At 39.2% G+C, this 19,975-nt stretch overlaps 1 protein-coding gene across 1 annotated transcript in view; it reads right to left on the reverse strand.

Moving 5' to 3' along the window:
* LOC122815022 (leucine-rich repeat serine/threonine-protein kinase 2-like) overlaps positions 1 to 19,975 on the reverse strand; it is a 2,570,681-nt gene that overhangs the window by 684,440 nt on the left and 1,866,266 nt on the right. Inside the window, 1 exon segment of the mRNA XM_044087274.1 lies at positions 3,949 to 4,143. Within this exon segment, the coding sequence (XP_043943209.1) occupies positions 3,949 to 4,143 (195 nt within the window).

A 19,975-nucleotide genomic window follows, 5' to 3' on the forward strand; every position in this document is an offset into this window, starting at 1 on the left:
ACTCTTCAGGACCTTGGTAATGAAACTGGCACACAACCATGCACTTGGGGAACCTAGGTATAGACAAACTCAATGAAAGGGTTTAGTCATATTCTACCAGTCTGGCACAATAACAGAAACGGAAAATGCTTGTGCAAAATATTCAGGGTGTCAGAAAATAGCCTCAGGCCTCAGCTTTAAAAATCATCTCACTCCCATGTCTATAACAGAGGCACCCTTTGAATGGACTGCCACGGATATGGATGGACCATTAGTTAACAGTGGTGGGCTGTAATGTATATTGGAAATTCTAAACTATGCCACTAAATATCCAGAAGCAATCTCACTTTAAAAATGCAGTACCAAAGTTACATCCAGGGAACTGGTTCTGTTACTCTCTAGGGTGGGGAAATTGAAATAAATACTTACTGATCAAGATATTTTCTTTATGTCCAAAAGTTTGCACAACCTCTGCCAGTGTTTTAAAGTAAAACAACTTATGTCTTCCAATATGTTATCCACAGCCTGAATGTCTGGTGGAGAGTTTAAATATGATTTTAAACTCCATGCTAAGGATGGAGTTTCAGGAGGATGTTGTGAGATAGACCAGATATCAAAACTATTTAGTCCTTTTATCTGTGGAAGACAACCTAGGGGACTGCTTGGCATCACCAAACACACACAGGAAAGAGGAAAGGACCCTGTTTAAAGTGAATTACTACAGTACCCTACAGAACACACTAATGGTGGTAAGGTCCAGAGTCAGAGAAGATGTGGAAAGGACACAATCAACTCAACAGAGATGCACAAAAGAAATGCTAAGAACAGAGAATTTCGGGTCAGGAGCCAAATATTAGTTGTGGCCAGCCAACTGAGAACAGCTTTTTAGAGAAGTGGCAGGAACAATTTGAGGTTCTAGAGAGAATAAGTGATATAAATTATAAAGTCAGACTCAAACAGGAAGGAGATTTCCCCAATAAATGTATCATGTGAATGTCTTAAAGCCCTGGAGAGAAGTAAACCTCTGTGTTAAATCTGCAAATCAAGGTCACTGAACCTGATAAGGAGAGAAGGCTATTGGCCATACTGAATGTTCTAGCTGATAATACATTGTCAAAACCCCAGAAGCAAGAGGTATATAAGTTAATACAGTGAAACAAATAAATATTCTCACAACTACTTGGTAAAATCAATGTAATTACATATACTTTAGGACCCTACTCACAGCAAAGATTAACCTGAAGTCTTACAGGATTCATGAATCCGAAAGTAAAGCACTTGAAGAAGAATTAAAAAATATGTTATAGTTTGGTGTTATTGAATAATTTCCTAGTGAATAAGACAGTCCTGTAGTTTTGGTACCAAAACCAAATGGAACCATTAGGTTTTGCAAAGAGTTCAATAAACTCAACAGCATTTCTTAGTTTGACAATTATCCAATGCCTAGGGTAGATGAACTAATCGAACAACTAGAGAAGGCTAGGCCCCTAACCACACTGACATTAAGGAAATACTGTTGGCAGATTCTCTTAATAGAGGAAGCTAAGGAAAAAGCATTTCAACTCCTGATGGTGTATATAAATACAAACTTCTGCCCTGTGGCCTTTATAGGGCTCCAGCCACATTTCAATGGTTAATAAACAGGGTACTTAAGCCGCATCCCCCACCCTCCAGCTTTGCCTATTTTGATAAAGTAATGCTAGCTACATTCTGAAGACTGGGATTCACATCAACCCAAAGTTCAAGCTTTCTCAGACTTTGTCTTAGGCAGGACATACAGTGAGTATCCCTAAAAGCAAAACTGGTATGATGATAAGAAAGGGAATTATGCAAATCCAGAGAGAGAGAAGGACAGGAAGTGAGGGATTGGCCAGTGCTCAAAATTAAGAAGCAGGTTAGGACCTTAATATATAAAATGTGTGCTACACATTATCTAATCATATGCCTTCTCACCAACCCAAGAGTAATATGCGCATGAACCACAGATGGAACATAAAGGCAGAAACTGTTTTTTTTTTCAACAAAAAAAAAAAAAAAAAAAACTTACACCAACCTGGAGTACCCTGATTTTACTAGGCCCTTCCTATAGTACACAAACACATCCAATGTGGGCTTAGATGTAGTTCTGTGCTAAAGGTTGGTTGGTGAACATTATCCTATTATTTAATCAATTATGTAGGCCAGAGGCCAAATATTCATTAAAATAGTTCATATACGCACAGTAGCTACACAATAAAATCAGAATTTTAAGTAGACACACCTGGTTAAAAAGATCAAATTCAATATTCTGACTATATACTCTACAACTCCATACTCACAAGAAACAACAAGATTATATTATTTCAATACAGAAAAGTTTCCATTGCAGTAAAACTTATTATCATAGGATCATAGGAAATTACTAGGCTACTGGCCCTGAGGCCCTTACAAGCCTAGCCAAGAATTTAGCCCACCATGTTCCAACAAGTCAGCACCATATGCCACTGTCCAGCAGGGACATAGTTGGAATCCCAGGGGTGTATTTTCTGTTCCCCATCCAGTTATCCAGGTTGCATTTAAAAAGGTTTAATGAGGTTCTCTGCTTCACGTGGAGAGGAAGTCTATTCTACAAAAGGGGGAGCTCTCTGGGTACAAATCTGTTCCGCCAACAAGTCCTATTGATGTCACAGACCAGGTTGAGGTCTCACATGTGGGTTACTCGAGTGGAGCTTGACTTGTGGGTATGCACCAGTCCCATCCGGGCAGGGTCTGAGATTGCTTTGTTTGCCAGACAGAGGTCACCTCTGAGGAGCCTGTTGGAGACTGAGTAAAGGGACAGGGCTTTCAGCCTGTGTAGTTTGGATGTTTGAGGCCCTGGATTCTCCGGGTGAGGAATCTCTGTGGTCTCTCCAGCTGCTGCATGTGCTTTGCAAAGTATATGCCAGAAGGGGCATTGTATTCAATAATCGGTCTTATAAGGGAAGAATGCAGGGATGTTATGACCACCTTATCCCTGGATGAGCTACTCGTTCTGTAAATGCAAACACTATGAGCTTGGCAGTTTTCTTAACAGAATTTTTTTGTTTGTTTTCAGGTATGAAACAAATTGGAGAGTGAGATGTTTAAAAACATCTGAGAAACAAACTGCTAAGCTGCAAACCTCTCTCAAAAGCTCTCTCATGGATAGCTGGAATAATCATATTGTATTGTGTAAAAGTCCAAACACAAAATATAAATAAATACACATAACAATAACTTTGACAATGAAATCTACTTATCCATGGTGGGAAATACAGGTAAAATATCTGAACTCTGTTTTGGGAGATAAGCAAGGATGCCCAGCTAAGAAAAAAGGACTACATCCTCACTTATTGACTTTTAAATAACAAACACTTGGTAGCAGATAGGTGACAGGGGATGTAGTACTTTTGAGTTTAAGATACAAACACAGTAAATTCATTAAGTAGTTAGTGCAGCCATATAAAAGTTCAAAACAGGTCAATGTTTCATGAATCAGTGTATCAGCTTTATCCGATCAGGCTTTCATGATTCAACATGTTCTGCTTTGGGACACTGCAACACTGTTAATAGAAACACATTACCTACAAGTAATCAAGACATCTGTATCATGTGAATACAACACATTTCCAGAAGCAAAACTTCTTCTAAAAACGAAACCTTAGCAAATCTAGTAAATAAAATGAAATGACTGATAAATATGTGGTCTGATGTTCAGTACTGTGGCAGTAATGTTTCAGGTCCATTAAGGCATTATACCATGACAGAAAACATGTAAGGACTGTTCAAGAATAGCCATTTGAAAGATAATGTCAGTATGTAAATAAAACCATCAGCAATACCAATTAACATATTTCATGAGCTTATATACATCAGGATAATCAACATTACAGATACAGTTTACCTGGTGCATGCCTTTCTGAGATACCATCAATTGTTTTACACCAAAATAGTACTGATTTCCAAACTCACCTCACTTGTATGTCCACCAGTGCCTACATCTAGGAAGGTCAGCTCTGCCTGGTCTCGTCTTCCATTCCCAATCCAAATTCCAGGCTTCTTGAAGGAGAGAGTGCTTGCTGCTATGCATTCAGCTGTCAGAGTACTAGGCACAACTATCTTTTGCATCAAACAGAGAAGCTCTGCAGAGTTCAGAAGGCTGTACACCTAGTAAAAAAGAAATTTATATCTTGTACTGATGAATGAAATAGAGTTATACCTGCATTACCACAAAGTGTTTTCCACACACCTTCAAGATTTCTCACAAATTTACTGATGTTATTATACGTATCTAAAACACTCTCCTTCACATTTTCCTCACAGCTTCTCCAACAGGACTGATAACAATAAGCCAGTAGTTCAAATGTCCACCTTTTGCAGACACTACTGAGGACACAGTAAAACAGGCAGATGTGTAATTATAAAGAGGAACCAGCACTGTATCATAAGACAAAGACTTGACTGACCTCTATATGTGCAGCATAGTGGTCAAGAAGCTTTCTAACTACAGCAAAGAATCTTTTTCAAGGACACAGTAAAGCTGGTCACATACAGGTAGGGGCAGGAAGACGAAGAAATATCTAAGTGGAAAACTGGAGGTCATTTGACATAAAGCATACATTAAGACTTGAGAGGAGGCATCCATCCATAATACCTTTTTCCTATTTTTGCACATGGGGTCGGGGTATCACTTCAACAGTGACAATCATCTAGAACCAATGTTCACACCACTGGCATGACACTCCGATAACCACTAGAGATAGTATTTTAACAAAACTGCTCTACATTCACAGTGGTACAAAAAAGAAAAAAACTGAACTTGTCTACAGATACTATTTCTCTAACTCACACATTCTACCATATGTATTGTTTGATGAGTTAGCACTTTAACTTTACAGAAAGTATTTCTACCACCTGTCATTAGGTGGGATATTCGCAGTACGTTTTTTATTACGTGCCTGAACTCTATGGAATCTTAGATCTTCCACACAGAAAAGTTTTCTCGTTATTTGTTTATGGACCCAATATACTGACATACTGGGTTTGTGCGACTTTGAGGGACACCACGGAGACTGTTTGCTTCTAGTTAAATAATTAAGTTCTAGCAGTGGATCCAACACTCAAAGGAGAATACAAACCACTTTAACTTCAGTTTTTTTCTAGAGCCTAAGCCCTATGTTATTTTACAAAAGAAAAAATACAAACAACTGAATTACACAATAAGACAAAACAACATTAAGCTAACTTAATATGCAAGTACTCAGTAAAATTAGAATACAATGAGTAAGTATTATAATAAGCTGAAAAACAGCACAGAATGCCACTAATAATCTGTAAAACTGCCAATATAATTTAAATGGAAAGCATTACTGCTGTTACGTATCAGAACAGTCCAAGAAGCTGAGAAGCTGGTCTCAAAGCTGTAACTGTTCTCTACATAATTTGCTGTTAACCTATGCTGACATTCAAGTGAAGCCAAAACAGGTGACATTAAAATCTCCATTTAATCAACTAGGTGACCTCCTAGGGTGTAGTGCTGCAGTCAACTTGACATTCAAGTCATGCCACATTAAACTTAATTGTTACGAGATGAGAGGAAGTAGGTATGAAGCCACCTGAAGGCAAGTAACAAGTCAAGAAGACAACAAGTACGACTCTCTAATCCCTGGCTTTACTGACTCCTGTAATATTAAGCAATTTAGGAGGAAGAAAATTATGGACAGGATTAAAACTATGAAACAAAATCAGGAATGCTCTGCAGAAAAATGGACAGAGAAGAGAGGAATGGTGTGGTGAGGTAAGTGTTATTACTACTTTTACAACAATGCTGGCAGTGATCAACCAGATATTTTTGGAAATACTTCTGGCTTTTTGATTTGTGTGGACAGCTGAGATGAGAGGAATGGTGTCAAGGTTAAGTTTTAGTACTATTTTTACAATGTTTCTGACAATGATCAATCAGATATTTTTAGCAATATTACTTTGGCTTTCTGATTTGTGTGCATCAACTAGACTGCAGTTTTTCACACAGGGCCCAGGTTTACCTACGGGTAGTCCTGACTTCCATGCTGTTCACATTTGGAATCTCTTATAGGAGAGCATTGCTAGAACAATTTCATGATTACAAACAATAATTGTATCAGAAGTGCAACTTTAGTACTTTTAAATATCATCATCTAGCCTGTAACAAGTTGCAATGTTCACATAAACTCTATGAACATTTAGTATCATTCCTCTCAAACTCATAACAATAGCTATTACTACTCAAACTCATAACAATCGGTATTACTACTGAAACTCATAACAATGGGTATTACTACTCAAACTCATAACAATGGGTATCACCCCTCTTGAACTCATAACAAAGGGTATCACTCCTCAGACTCATAACAATGTGTATTACTACTCTTGAACTGTTATAAATTGAAGTTCCCTCTTGTTCTGCACTCACAGAAACACCTTTAGGAAGAAAGGACAGTTTGGTACTAAATGATACTCTGTCTTTGGGAAACCCCCCTGCCCACCTTAGTAATGTGTGCTAACTCTAACTCTTGCCACTAACTCTAATATGCAACTTACATTAGAAAACACTTTCCATAACACTACCACTACACAAGACAGCTTGGACACTCACCATGCACATACACACACAAAGACTACAGCTATCTTCTAACAGTCACATTAAAGCACACAATAAATCTATCTCCCTACCTAACCCTAAAACAAACACACACACACACATACACACACACACAGGCAAACAAAATGAATTCCCTTACCTAACCCTTACTCAAACATAAAACACAGGCACTCACAACCTCCCAGAACCAACATTTACCTTTGTCAATCAAGTGGAACTCGCCCTAGACACAGCTTGCCCAAGCGGCCTTTCACTCAAAACTGAAAGCAGTTAACCTGAGTTATCAAAAAATGTATACACACACACTCACGCAGACAAAAAAAAAGATGTAGACATGAGGTGGAATATTAAAGGGGCAGACTACATATTCTTGTTGTCTACTTCCGCCCTGAAGCAAATGAAATGTAATACATTATTCTACATAAATACAGAAATAGCTCTTTCCACAAAGACAAACACAGACAAAAATGGCAACAAATAATCTACAGAACTAAGAAACTAAAAGAAGATAAAACAGTAAGCATGAGGCCAGAAGAAAAGCCACAACAGAGGGACAATGCAAAATAAAAGTGAGGCATGAAATCATTATGCCAGAAGACAGACTATTTTTGTATGTGTGTGGAGGGTTTAGAAACTCAAGACAACTAGAAAATGTACAAAACATAAGAAGTAGATGCACTGACCTTTAATCAAAGGAAGAAGTCCTGGGTTTAGAGTAAAATAATTCATTCTATAACCATTATAGCAACAGGTGACAATATTTTCCCAACAAAGAACAGAATAAATAAAAAACAGAGAGATAGCTAAGTGGAGTTATAGAGTTCACTATAAATCAAAATTAATGTGAACAGCTTAAGAAGTTCAGAGGTTGATGATGCTAGCTGGACTTCCCTACATGCTAACGCCCATTTTACTTTTTACAGGATGTCTAGATATGGAATCAGAGGGAGAAAAAACATTTAAATACAGGATACAAGAAAACATTTAAATAGTGGCTACAAGTTGAGATGTTCTGGTATTTACCAGATCAAGGCACATATGTTTGAATATGGATATAATTATAAAAGGCAGAGAAAGGTATTAAATTTTAATGACGTTGATACAGGCTGGTAAGGTACTGGGTTGGACTGCTGCTTATCAAAACAAGGGGATTAGACATATACATTTTTATTTTTCATTGGGGCGAGGAGAAAAAGACTGGTTATTTCAAAGACTTGGGGTGGAATTCACAGATACTATGTACAAACTCTATGGTTCAATTGCAGGAAAAAAGCACTGAAAAGGCCCACATATGATTCAAAGGTGGTAGAGTACAAGGCTGTACAAGAGACATGTTACTTGTCACTAAATCCAATTATGACATTTTTATTTTATTTGACATTTGTTTACCAGGAAAGTCCATCTGGACAAGTATTCTATTCCATTTTCAGCGGAGGCCCGGGGAGAAAAGCTCCACATGACAGTAAATACATAAACTTTTATACAGAGTAATAAAAAATGCTGTATATGTAGTATTACAAGATAAGTTCTAAATAAATTGGAAATATATATATAGAGAGAAACTTATTTACATCCAGAACAATACACAAGTAGAGTAACTTATTTACATTTTGGTCTAAGAGTAGAAAGAAGGAATAACACAATATGATTTGTTAATATATTAGTATGACTGATCAGTTATTAGAAGATTAGGGAAGTAATTAAGAGAGTCAAAAGTATACAGTGGTTATTGAGCTGCTATAAAAGTGATGAGAAAAATATCATAGAGGTGGGAAATAGTGTAGAAACGAGAGAAAGGTTAGAAAGAAAAGAGTAGTAAGGGTAAGTATATGTTATGGGTGAGGGCAAGAAAGAGAAGAAAGATAAGATGGGGGAAAGAAGAAGGTAAGTTAAGTTAGCAGTACTTGGAAAGTGAGCGAGTTACTAGGAGTGAATATGAGGGAGTGGGAGGGGAATAGTAGAAGTCAGTTAGGGGATATGCATGTGCAGCGCCATGAGGTGGTTAAGTGTGACTTGAGAAATTGTTTGAACTTGGTGGGACTGGCGATAGTTATGATGTGTTGAGGGATGGTATTCCATATCTTAGAGATATAGTGGGGGTAGACAAAGTCCCCATAGTTGTTATTGGTTTTTGTGACATTTAGTACAAATTTATTAGAGGATATCAAAGTTCTGTTCTTGGACTGGATTTGTAGAATATTTTGGAGAGCTGGGCATTTGTTGGGTTGGTTGGCATGAGAGGCAGTAGGTTGGGTGTAGGAAAGGAAATTTGGTAGCTCTAGCCAATTCAGTTGGTGGGGTGCACTGCAGTGGCGAGTTCTGTATGGAGAGAGGGCAGCAAATCTGGCAATCATGTTGTAGCAGGTTTCAAGCTTAGTTAGGCCTGTGGTCTTGAGTTAAGTGAGGACATGGGAGGCATATAATAGGGTGGAAAGTAAATGGGCTCTGGCAGTGGATTGTCTGGTGGAGTTAGTGAGGTATGCCTTGACTCTATATAAGGATCCAAGTTTTAAGTGTATCTTTTTAACTGCTGCTGCTGTTTGCCAAATTTTAAGCTAGGGTCAGTGGTTACTCCCAGGAGTTTTGTGTGTGTTACCAGGTCAATTATGGTGTTGTTTAATGAGTAGATGGGTGGGGGGTAGATAGTCATAGGCCTGCGGGCTCACTCTGCTCCCCTACCCTACCCCCAAATTCCACCCACCCCCACAACCTCTACCTTTATAGTCTGTAAACCACACCTACTTCCTCCCAAACTATCAAACTCCTCCCCATCCTCTTCCCATCCCCTCCCACCCCTCTCTATACTCTCATGACAACTTCCCCTCATCCTTCTCGAAATAATTTTATCTCACCAACACAACATGTCACTAAGATATTCATCCTACCCAATTCAACTATTACTCCTTCTCAGCCTCACTTATTTTTACTCTCTTACACAACCCTCTCTCATCAACCATTCTACCCACTTACATACCACCTTTCATCTCCATACATCAAAATCTCACTACAATAACCACATCTCTCCCAACCTTTACCCCCTCAGCAACAACCTATGTTTTCACTATAAACTTTTCCTTCCTCATAAAGCCATCACACCCTCCATATTCCCCTCTAATCCTTCCACCCACTCCATTCAAACTAAACAACCCAAATACCTCTTCTTACTAACCAAACTTCTAACTTCAATACTTTTATCTGGTGATATACACCCTAACCCAGGTCCAAACCACTCCTCAAATTATAAATCCATCCTATTCACATCTCTTAATGCACAAAGCTTAGCAAACAAAATTCCTAACCTTCATGCATGGGTATTCCATAACAAACCTGACATCTTAGCCATTTCTGAAACCTGGCTAAAACCCCACATTAAGGATGCCGAGATATTACCACCAAACTACTCGATCATTAGATCAGATAGATCCTACAAAAAGGGTGGTGGAGTAGCTCTACTCTATGCATCCTCCCTATGCCTAACACCCTACAACAAAACCATTCCCCACTTTTCTAATGCAGAACTACTACTAGCTCATCTCCAGCTAAATACACACAAATCCATTTCTATAGCCTCTCTCTACATTCCCCCTGGAGATAATATCCCAATACTTGAAAACATCCTCTCCTGGCTATCAAGTAACATTAATAATGAAACTATAATCATGGGAGATACCAACATAAATTGGTCCTCCATACAGTCACCTACACACCCCCTCAACATCAACCTTTTCAAATACTCTCAATTAATCAACACAATAACTAGGCCATCCAAGGACTTCTCAAGGGGCAACATCTTAGACTGGATTCTAGTCTCCCATCCCCATAACTACCCTGACAGTGGAACCCTTCCTGACCCCCTCAGTGATCATCTTCCCATCTTCACTACACGTCTTCCAACTCCCATACAAGTTACTCACAATTACATAACTACCAGATTCCATAAAAACTTCAACCCTGAAGCTTTTTCCAGTAACCTTAAATCTATTAATTGGACTCCCTTAAAAACCCTACCACTCGAAAATGCAGTATCCCACTTTAACACTATCTTCCTAAACATCCTAAATAATCATGCTTTCCTAATAACCAAAAGAATAAAAAGGAAAACAGCCCCCTGGTTAACAAAAAATACAATTACTTTCATGCGACTCAGAGACAAAACATGGGCACAATACAAGAAAAACAAATCTACATCAAACCTCATTCAATACAAAACTATACGTAACTCAGTAAAATAACTTATCTCAATAGACCGGCAAAATTATTTTATCCACCTTCAAAACAATCCTAAAACTAACCCACGAAAATTCTGGGCAAGTATAAATTCACTCTTAAAACCTGGTACTATAGAAAACCCAGACCCCAGCCCAGACTCACAAGACATAGATCTTGCTACCCAATTCAATTGTTTCTTCATAGACTCTATTTCCAAACTTACCTCCTCTTTTACACACAACAATTCACCTACTACCTCCTCTTCTGACAACCAACATCCCCCTCCTACTCCTTTGACTCATTCACCCTCACCTCAATCTCCCCCTCCTACTCCTTTGTCCCATTCATCCCCACCTCAGTCCCACCCTTTTTCAATTAAACCTACTCCAACTTCTACCATAAGAAAACTCCTACAGAAATTAAAACCATGCACCAATGCCCCTGACAACATTCCCTCATACTATGTCAGTATAGCTGCTGATGCCATTGCCCTCCCTATCAGCATCCTCATCAATCGCTCTATCCAAGAAGGTCTTGTTCCCGAATCCTGGAAGAAAGCCTATATTATTCCTCTACACAAAGGTGGAAATAATACTAACATCTCCAATTTCCGTCCTATAGCCATCCTCTCTCCCATTTCAAAAGTCCTGGAGAAATGTATCCACCTTCAACTCCTTCCCCGCCTCTTGGACAACAATCAACTAACCCCCACCCAACACGGATTCAGACCCCATCATAGTACTATGACAGCCCTTCTATCTTTCCTCGAAACTGTGAACAAGGCTAGGGATTCTGGACTCATTGTATCTACGACTCTTCTTGATCTTTCTAAGACTTTTGATACTGTCTCCCATAACCTGCTTCTTACTAAACTATCTAATCTAAACCTTTCTCTCACTTCACTCCACTGGTTTAACAGCTATCTCTCCAACAGACAACAAGCAGTCAAGTGGAAAAAAGCCACTTCCTCCTTTCTAAATACCCCTACAGGTGTCCCACAAGGCTCCATCCTGGGCCCCCTTCTCTTTAATATTTTCATTAGACTTTTACCATGCTATCCCTCAGGCTAATATTATTCAATATGCAGATGATTCCACAATCATCTGCACTGCCTCATCCATACCAACTCTACTAAAGCTTACCCAGGATGCCTTCTCTACCACTGAAAATTGGATGAAAGACAACCATCTAGCCCTTAATGCTGCTAAAACCAAACTCATGATATTTACTCCTTCAAAAACCACTAACATCGATCTTAAATCATTCTCCATCTACAGCCATAATAACATTCCCCTTGAGCTTGTATCAGAAACCAAACTATTAGGAGTCCAAATCGATGACCAGTTTAAATTCCACTCCCATCTGCTACAAAACATAAAAAAAACACACCAAAAACTTGGCATGCTCTACCGTCATAATCGCTTTCTCAGCTCAGCTACCAAGATTACACTCTCAACTACATTTCTCTTACCCTCCCTTCTCTATGGAGCACCCCTTCTTACTAACCTACAATCTTCCCTCAAAACCAAACTATCCTCTTGTTACAATAAAATTGCCAAATTTGCCACTTCTAACAAATCATCGACACACCACTGTGAACCACTACACAAACTAAAATGGTTAGAACTACCTAATTACCTTTCATATACTCAACTCACATATGCTCACAAACTGATTTTCCAGCCATCCCTCTGCCCCTCACTCTCTTCTACCTTTAAAATGCACCACACACAAAGACAGCTAAGATCAAACAATCAAAACCTCATAGAAATACATAGACCCCACCACCCTCCTGGTCAAAACCTCCTGTCCTTCTCTCTAGCGCGCTCATGGAATTCTTAAGTTCTGACTGTATGAACACCAGGCAGCATTACCCTTGGCCTACCTGTATACTACACATGGAACTCCCTTCCTCCCTCTATTCGTACCATCACAAGCCTCCCATCCTTCAAAAAATCACTCCACTCTTATCTAACCTCCACATGGCAATGCTCCTGCTCTCACCCTTCGTAACCTACTATTTCATCTAGTAACTCTTTTAGTTCTGACTGTATGAACACCAGGCAGCATTACCCTTGGCCTACCTGTATACTACACTAACTCTATAAAAAAAAAAAAAAAAAAAAAAAATCTGTTTATAAATTTGGTGTTACTCTTATTGCCTTGTTTCAACTGTCTCTGCATGTTTAATTACATAAATTGTACTATGTCTTACCCCATCAAATGTATATGCAGAACCCCATGGAATGTCTATGTATGTCCTCATTCTCTGTTAAATATGTATGTGGAGCTTTTCTCCCCAGGACTCCATTGAAAACGGGTTCTTGAGCCCAATGGACCATCCTGGTTAAACAAATGCAAATAAATAAATAAAATAAATTTGTTGCTGGAGAAGATCATTAGTTTTGTTTTATTGGGGTTTCGTATGAGTTGATAGTCAGTGAGCCAGGATTCTATATCTGAGAAAGATTGTTGGGTTAGTTCCTGGAGTTGGGAAAGAGTGGGTGCAGCACAGATGATAGTGGAGTCATCTGCATTTTGAATGACAGTGGCATGCTGGGTAGCTATGTGGAGTGTGTTTGTAAAGATAGTGAATAGAAGTAGACCTAGGATAGATCCTTGTGGCACACCAATTGTGACGAGTAAGAGGGAGGAGAGGTCCGATTGCCATTTGACAGCCTGTTGGCAATCTGATAGGTAGCTGTGGAACCATGAGAGGGTTGTTTGTTTTAGGTTTAGAAGTGAGAGTTCCTGAAGCAGTTCATGATAATCCACAGTGTCAAATGGCTTGGACATATCTAGGAAGATAGACGCTACTTGTTGTCTGTCACTTTTAAGTTGGTCGATAGTGTTGGTGAAAGTCATGAGGGCAGTAGTGGTAGTATGGTTAGCTTGGAAGACATGCTGGGTATTAGTAAGGAGATGGTTTATGAGCTGTAGATGTACACATTATTCCAGGAGTTTTGAGAGTGGTGAATGTACTGCTATTAGCCTGTAGTTAGAGAGTTATATAGAGATTCTATCTTTATGGAGTGGGATGATGTACAACATTTTCCATAGCTTGGGCACTGCAATGGAATGGTTGATTAAGCTAGAGACAGGATATGCAATGTCTTCAGCAGCTAATTTCAGATACTTGGCAGATAGTTTGTCTGCAGATATAGATGTGGGTTTTAGTTTACTGAGCATTTTTTATGGTACTTGTTTGTACAAGCTTAAGAAAGAAGGCTTTGGTGGATACTATAGTCTCTATGAGTGATGTTAGGGATGTACTGTTGTTTTTATTTGATAATGAGAGTATGGAGTGTGTATTGAATTGGGTAGCTACATTGTTAGTAGTATTTGTGGTAGTGGGAATTGTGGTAGTGGACTGTCTGGGATGTAATAGGTGATTTATTGCAGTCCAGTTTTTTTGTGGATTATTTTGGTGTTTTTGTTGGAGTTTGGAGTGTTTTTTTTTTTGGTCTTTATAATCTGATTTTTAGCTTCATTTCTTAGCTGCTGGCAATTATTAAGGTTAACTTGTTTTTGTTGGTTTGATAATGTGCCCATGCTTTGCCCCTAGCTTTGAGTAGTTATTCTATGCCCTTGGTTAGCCCTGGTACATAGTTGGATTTTACGCTTATGTTTCTAGGTGGTGCTAGGCTATTTAGGATGTCTAGGAATGTGTTGCTGAAGTACAGTACAGCATTATTTAGTTGGAGAGTTTTCAGGGGGGACCAGTCACATTGTTGGAGGACTGATATAAAAACATGGAGTATAAAGTGTTTTTTTATTTAGTATTTGTTTGTATATGATATTTTTCTGGGTGTTTAGTCACTGCCTGACTAGGTATGTAGGAAGGTGGTCGCTAAGGGTATCTGGGAGGCAGCCTGATTAATAAGCCAGTGCAGATTTGTTTGCTAGTGTCCAGTCAAGTATAGATTGCCAGTTATTAGATTTATCGATTCTAGTGGGGGATTGTATTGTTTAAGTGAATCCATATAGGATGATGAAGTTAGAGGGGTTATCTGTGGTGTAGGTAAGCCAGTCAGTGTTGAGGTCACCAATTATTATGGTTTCTTGATTACAGGTTGTGGATGTCCAGTAAAGAAAGTCTTCAACTGTGGAGAGGTTATTACCAGGTGGGATATAGATTGCTATTATGGTTATACATTTTTTGGGGTTAACATCTAGGCAGGTTGTTAGTATTTCTGTTTTATTAAGAGTTTATGGATTTGGATCTAGGTGCTCCAGTTTCATGCAACAAGAAAAAATACAGCTGACCCATTTCACAGTCAGTAATATTGTATACTATGCATGATATCCAATTCTAAATTAAAGAACAATCACAGAGGTCCACCAATTGTACAGAAGGCACTGACCTAGTCATGTCGTAGCTGTAACAAAGACACTAGTGCAATAAAGTGAGCTCTAAACACATATACTATCCCCCAAACAAAGAGGAATCCATTTGCAGATATATATACACACACACACACACACACATAGAAAAAAAAAAACAAATGTAAGTGCACACAAAACACGTGTGAAGAGTCAAATCTGTACATTAACATACACACTACCTGTTCTGCACCCAAACAAATGCAATAAATAAAATCCTCCCTCTGACCAGATTGCTTTATGTTGGTGTAGAGATGTTTTGCTGCTGCACCAAAAAGATGGCATGAGCTGTACTTATTCATACACGACCATACAGGTTTGTGAAAAGAAGCAGGGCAATGACTTTGCCATATCATCCCAGAATACAGTACCATAATGAGATGAAAATACAACTGGTACAGACCAATGGATAATGAGTGATAATGACTTACACTAAGGGTAGGACCATCTCTACAATCTTCCAAATCCACACATCTTCTAAATACCAGTAACCCTTTTCAGTCTAAAATCTTCTAAATCCATGCATCTTTTAAATACCAGTAACCCTTTTCAGTTCAAAAACTTACTAAAGAGACATTTACATGATAACTGAATATGTTCCTACTACTCACCAGACTGAACAATTTTAGGTTCATAGGTTGGTACTAGGCTATCGGCCCTACGGCCTATACAAGCCTAGCCACAACAATTCCCTGGCTATTTCTTCCCACACTATTTACTTCCCTGGACCCCTGTCTAGCAGGGCGATTGACGTGATTCCCTGGGTGAATTTCCTTTCTCCCATCCAATCATCAAGGTTCCTTTTGAAGAGGGCCAAAGAGGCGCTCTGCTTGACATGTATGGGCAGTCTATTTCAGAGTCTGGGGAGTCTCTGGGTCAGGAACCTATCCCTCCAGCATGTTTTGTTTATTGTGATGACAAGGTTTAGATCCCTGGAGCGTGTGGCTCTGAGGGATTGGGATTTCTTTAAGTGTAGCATGTCCAACAGCTCTGGGTTTTCATGGCCTTGTATGTTAAGCAGAGATCGCCTCTGAGTAGACTATATAGCTGGAGTTTTTTAAGGCGGTCAGTGTAGAGCATCTGCTTTAGGCCTGTAATTCTTTTAGTGAGGTATTTCTGCGGTCTTTCCAGTTGATGCAGATGTCTTGAGAGGTACATACCAAATGAGGCGCTGTATTCTATAATTGGTCTAATGAGGGATGAGTACAGTGGGACAAGAACCTCCTTTTTTCTGGATGAAAAGCCCTTAGTGATGAGGTGTGCCACATAGAAGGATTTCCCGACTGTTGTGGCGATGTGGTTATCGAACGTGAGACCACTGTCCACCTGTGTCCCTAAGTCTCTTATCACACTTTCGGTGTTTAGTGTACTGCCACCTATGTGGTAATTCACGGGTACATGTTTTTTCCCAAAGGGGTTAACTATATATTTTTTGGCAATGAGCTTGAGCCCATGGCTCTGGCACCAAGCATCTGTTTCTGTAAGGCCCTTTTGTAGAGGGATTCAATAATGGGTCCCAGTTTACAGTCATCTGCGATCTTTGTTAGCCAGAGTCTCTTAATGTTGGCCTGTACTTCAGAGAAGTAGATGGCAAACAAGAGTGGTCCCAGGACTCAACCCTGAGGTACTTCACTTGTCACTTGTCGGGAGCTGGATTTGGAGTCTGCTAGTTTTACACTGTGGGTTCTGTCAGTAAGCCAGTTGGCAACCCATCGAGTGATGTAGGGATTAATGCCCAGCTTAGTTAGTCTATCTATGATTCCAAAGTGGGGGATGGTGTCAAAGGCCTTGGCGAGGTCTGTGGTGTGTGGATCGCCTTACCCTTGTCCACGGCTCTGGAGACTGATTCGAAGAAGTCAATCAGGTTCAGGAGATAAGATCGGCCCTTCACGAACCCAAACTGGGTAGGGTCAAGTGTTTGAAGGCTGCCAATGTCTTTGTTTATAAGTTCCATGATAATACGTTCCATGGCCTTGCAGATCAGGCTCATCAGACTGATAGGGCGGCAGTTGCCAGGATCCAAGGTGGATCCCCCCTTGTGGAGTGGGATAACTCTAGCTGTGCGCCACTCAGTGGACAAGAAGCCTGAGGTGAGGCTATGATTAAACATGACACTTAGGTGAGGTGCCAGTTCATTTTGTAGTTCATGTAATACACAGCTCGGGATGTCATCTGGTCTCATGGATGCTATATTTTTAGCTTTGGAGAGTGCGTTTTTTACCTGTGTGGCCATTATTACCGGAATTTGGAAATCTTCCCGCATTGAGATTGGCCATTTAGGGGGTGAGAGGGGGGGTGAAGTTGGCAATGAATTGATCTGCCAGGATATTGGCAATATCCTTGGGATAAGTATATTTAATGGCATTCTGTTGTAGCTCAGAGCAGACCTGAGCATTGCCATTTAGATTCTTGACATAGCTATAGAATGCCTTGTGGTTGTCTTTGGAATCTTTGGCAATTTTATTTTCATAACTAGCTTTGGAGGATTTTATGAGGACTCTCAGCTTCTTTCTGAGGCTGGTAAGGTAGTTTTTTGCATCCTGGGATTTTCCTCTTTTCTGCAACAGTTTCTTCCTTTTTTTCCCATCTGCCTTCCCAAACTGTAGTCCCTTCTTATCCTCAGTCTATCAATTTAACAAATCAACAACAAACAAAAGTACAATCTTGCTAAACCTACATCTACAACAAAACAACTTCCTGCTCTCTCTAATCAGCCTCATTATTATTATCTATTTACCTGAATCCACATTAAAATCTCTCATTTTGCTTCCATAAATGAACACTGTATACTAGCTTCCCGTAAATTACATTGTAAGTATGAACTTTAACTCTTGTAACCATAATTATTAACTTGAAACTGTACTTTTGTTTTATTTTATTTTCACTTCAGTTATATTACTGTATTATTGTTATTTCTGTGCTGTCTTAATGTGGAGCTTTTTTCCCCAGGCCTCCTCTGAAAATGGGCTACTAGCCCAGTTGGACCTCCCTGGTAAACAAATGTGAAATAAATAAAATAAAATGTAAAGCCCAGTCCTGTACACCACACAGTCTACTTAACCCATATGTCAGGCCCGTGTGTTTGTGTATATGGATGTATAAGACAGCCAGCAGAAGCACAGTCCATCTCCCTGAAATCGCACACAGTTTCTAAACATTTACATGCTACTGCCACAACAGCCATATATGGCTGTGTGCACAGCCTGTCATACTGTCTTTGCCCTTTCCTTATTGTTTTCCATTTCCATATTACAGCAAGCACTGGCAACATACCGTGCACTCTTGACACATGCACTAATACCTTAGTGTTCATGGAGCTATTTACCTAAAGACATTCGGATATGCTGTGCATCCAGACATTCTGATATGCTGTGCATCCTTGCTGTAATGTGTCCTGTTACTGAATTCTCATAGCACTTGTCATCTGCAGCACCCTTTCATACACTGCACAGCAAAGCACAGGAGTTGAGTGCCCTATACGGCTCTCGGCTACATATCTTGCCCCAACATGTTTGTACTAGTCTCTTGTTCTGCTAGTAATGGTTACCTTAGTTAGACGCAGGGCATACAGGTTTCTGTGCTATGTGACCTGCCTTTCAGTTATCCCTTCTTTAGATGGATGCATACTAAGCTAAAGCTCAATGTACCATAAATGTCCCTGTATGGTAAAATGAGCAGGTATGAATAATCATGTGATTCTGTCTATGAACTGCATGTCTATTAGTCCAGTGGACAGTGTTGTGGTCATGTTTGATTATAGCTACTGGTCTTCTTTCTGAGTATTCTTCTTTCTTTACAATAGTTAGACTTAAGACATCTAAAATATAGTCCCCAGGAGTCATTTTCTCTCAAATGGGAAAGAATACAAGCCTCTCAGGGCTGCTGATACCATTTAACCCATCTTTCACTTGCTTTTCAGACTGCAATACTAAGTTAAAAGAGACTGATGAGTCCATATCATATTAAAGAGTTCTAGCTGTTTATATGGATCACTCTAGGGTTCTCCAAAAAGAGAAAACATTATCTTTTGATTCATCTGGTAATTGTGGAGGATATCTTATCTTCTGTGATCAGTGCTCTATACTGGTCAACAAAATTTAAATCTTATTTATTAATCTGGTTTGTTTGATTATTCAATCTTCTGGCATGTTGAACTTTTTAGGCCCTTTCTGGCTATAAATTATAGCCTATAATGGCATATTACAAAATGAAACAATCAAGCAAACATGGAGAAAAGTACAGATGCGTAAGTAAACCTACCATAACAATGAATGTTTTAATAGAGCACTGTTGTAGCAGCCTAAGCTATATGGATTACATTCTGCCTAGGATATGACCATTGGCCTGCTTTCAGAGCTTCAGGGCATTTTCAGCCACCCTAACTGCTGTGTGGCTTGAGGAGAGGTACATGCAAGTAGAAGTAAAGGTGCCAAAAGTTCAGAACTTCCTTGCCTCAAGAAGAGGGTCTAGATCCCTGTAAGGTACATGCTAGGAAAGAAAAATAACACAAGTAAAAACATACATACACTCATACATACATACACAAGTAATACATATATGTATATCTCTACACCTGGGCAATAAACTTAAAACAGAAACAAAGGGGAGTGGAGAGGGAATTACTACTACAAAAGTGATCTATTAGAATATATATATTGTTATGGTAAGATTACTTATACAACTATAGTACATTCAACATTAGATCATTGTTTCAGTAACTTAAGCTGTATGCGTAGACTAAAACTTAGAGGTTAGAGGAAATAATTA

This window comes from Protopterus annectens, chromosome 11.part0, assembly GCF_019279795.1.
Source record: "Protopterus annectens isolate FY-2018-M chromosome 11.part0, PAN1.0, whole genome shotgun sequence".
In the NCBI taxonomy this organism is placed as follows: Eukaryota; Metazoa; Chordata; order Ceratodontiformes; family Protopteridae; genus Protopterus; species Protopterus annectens.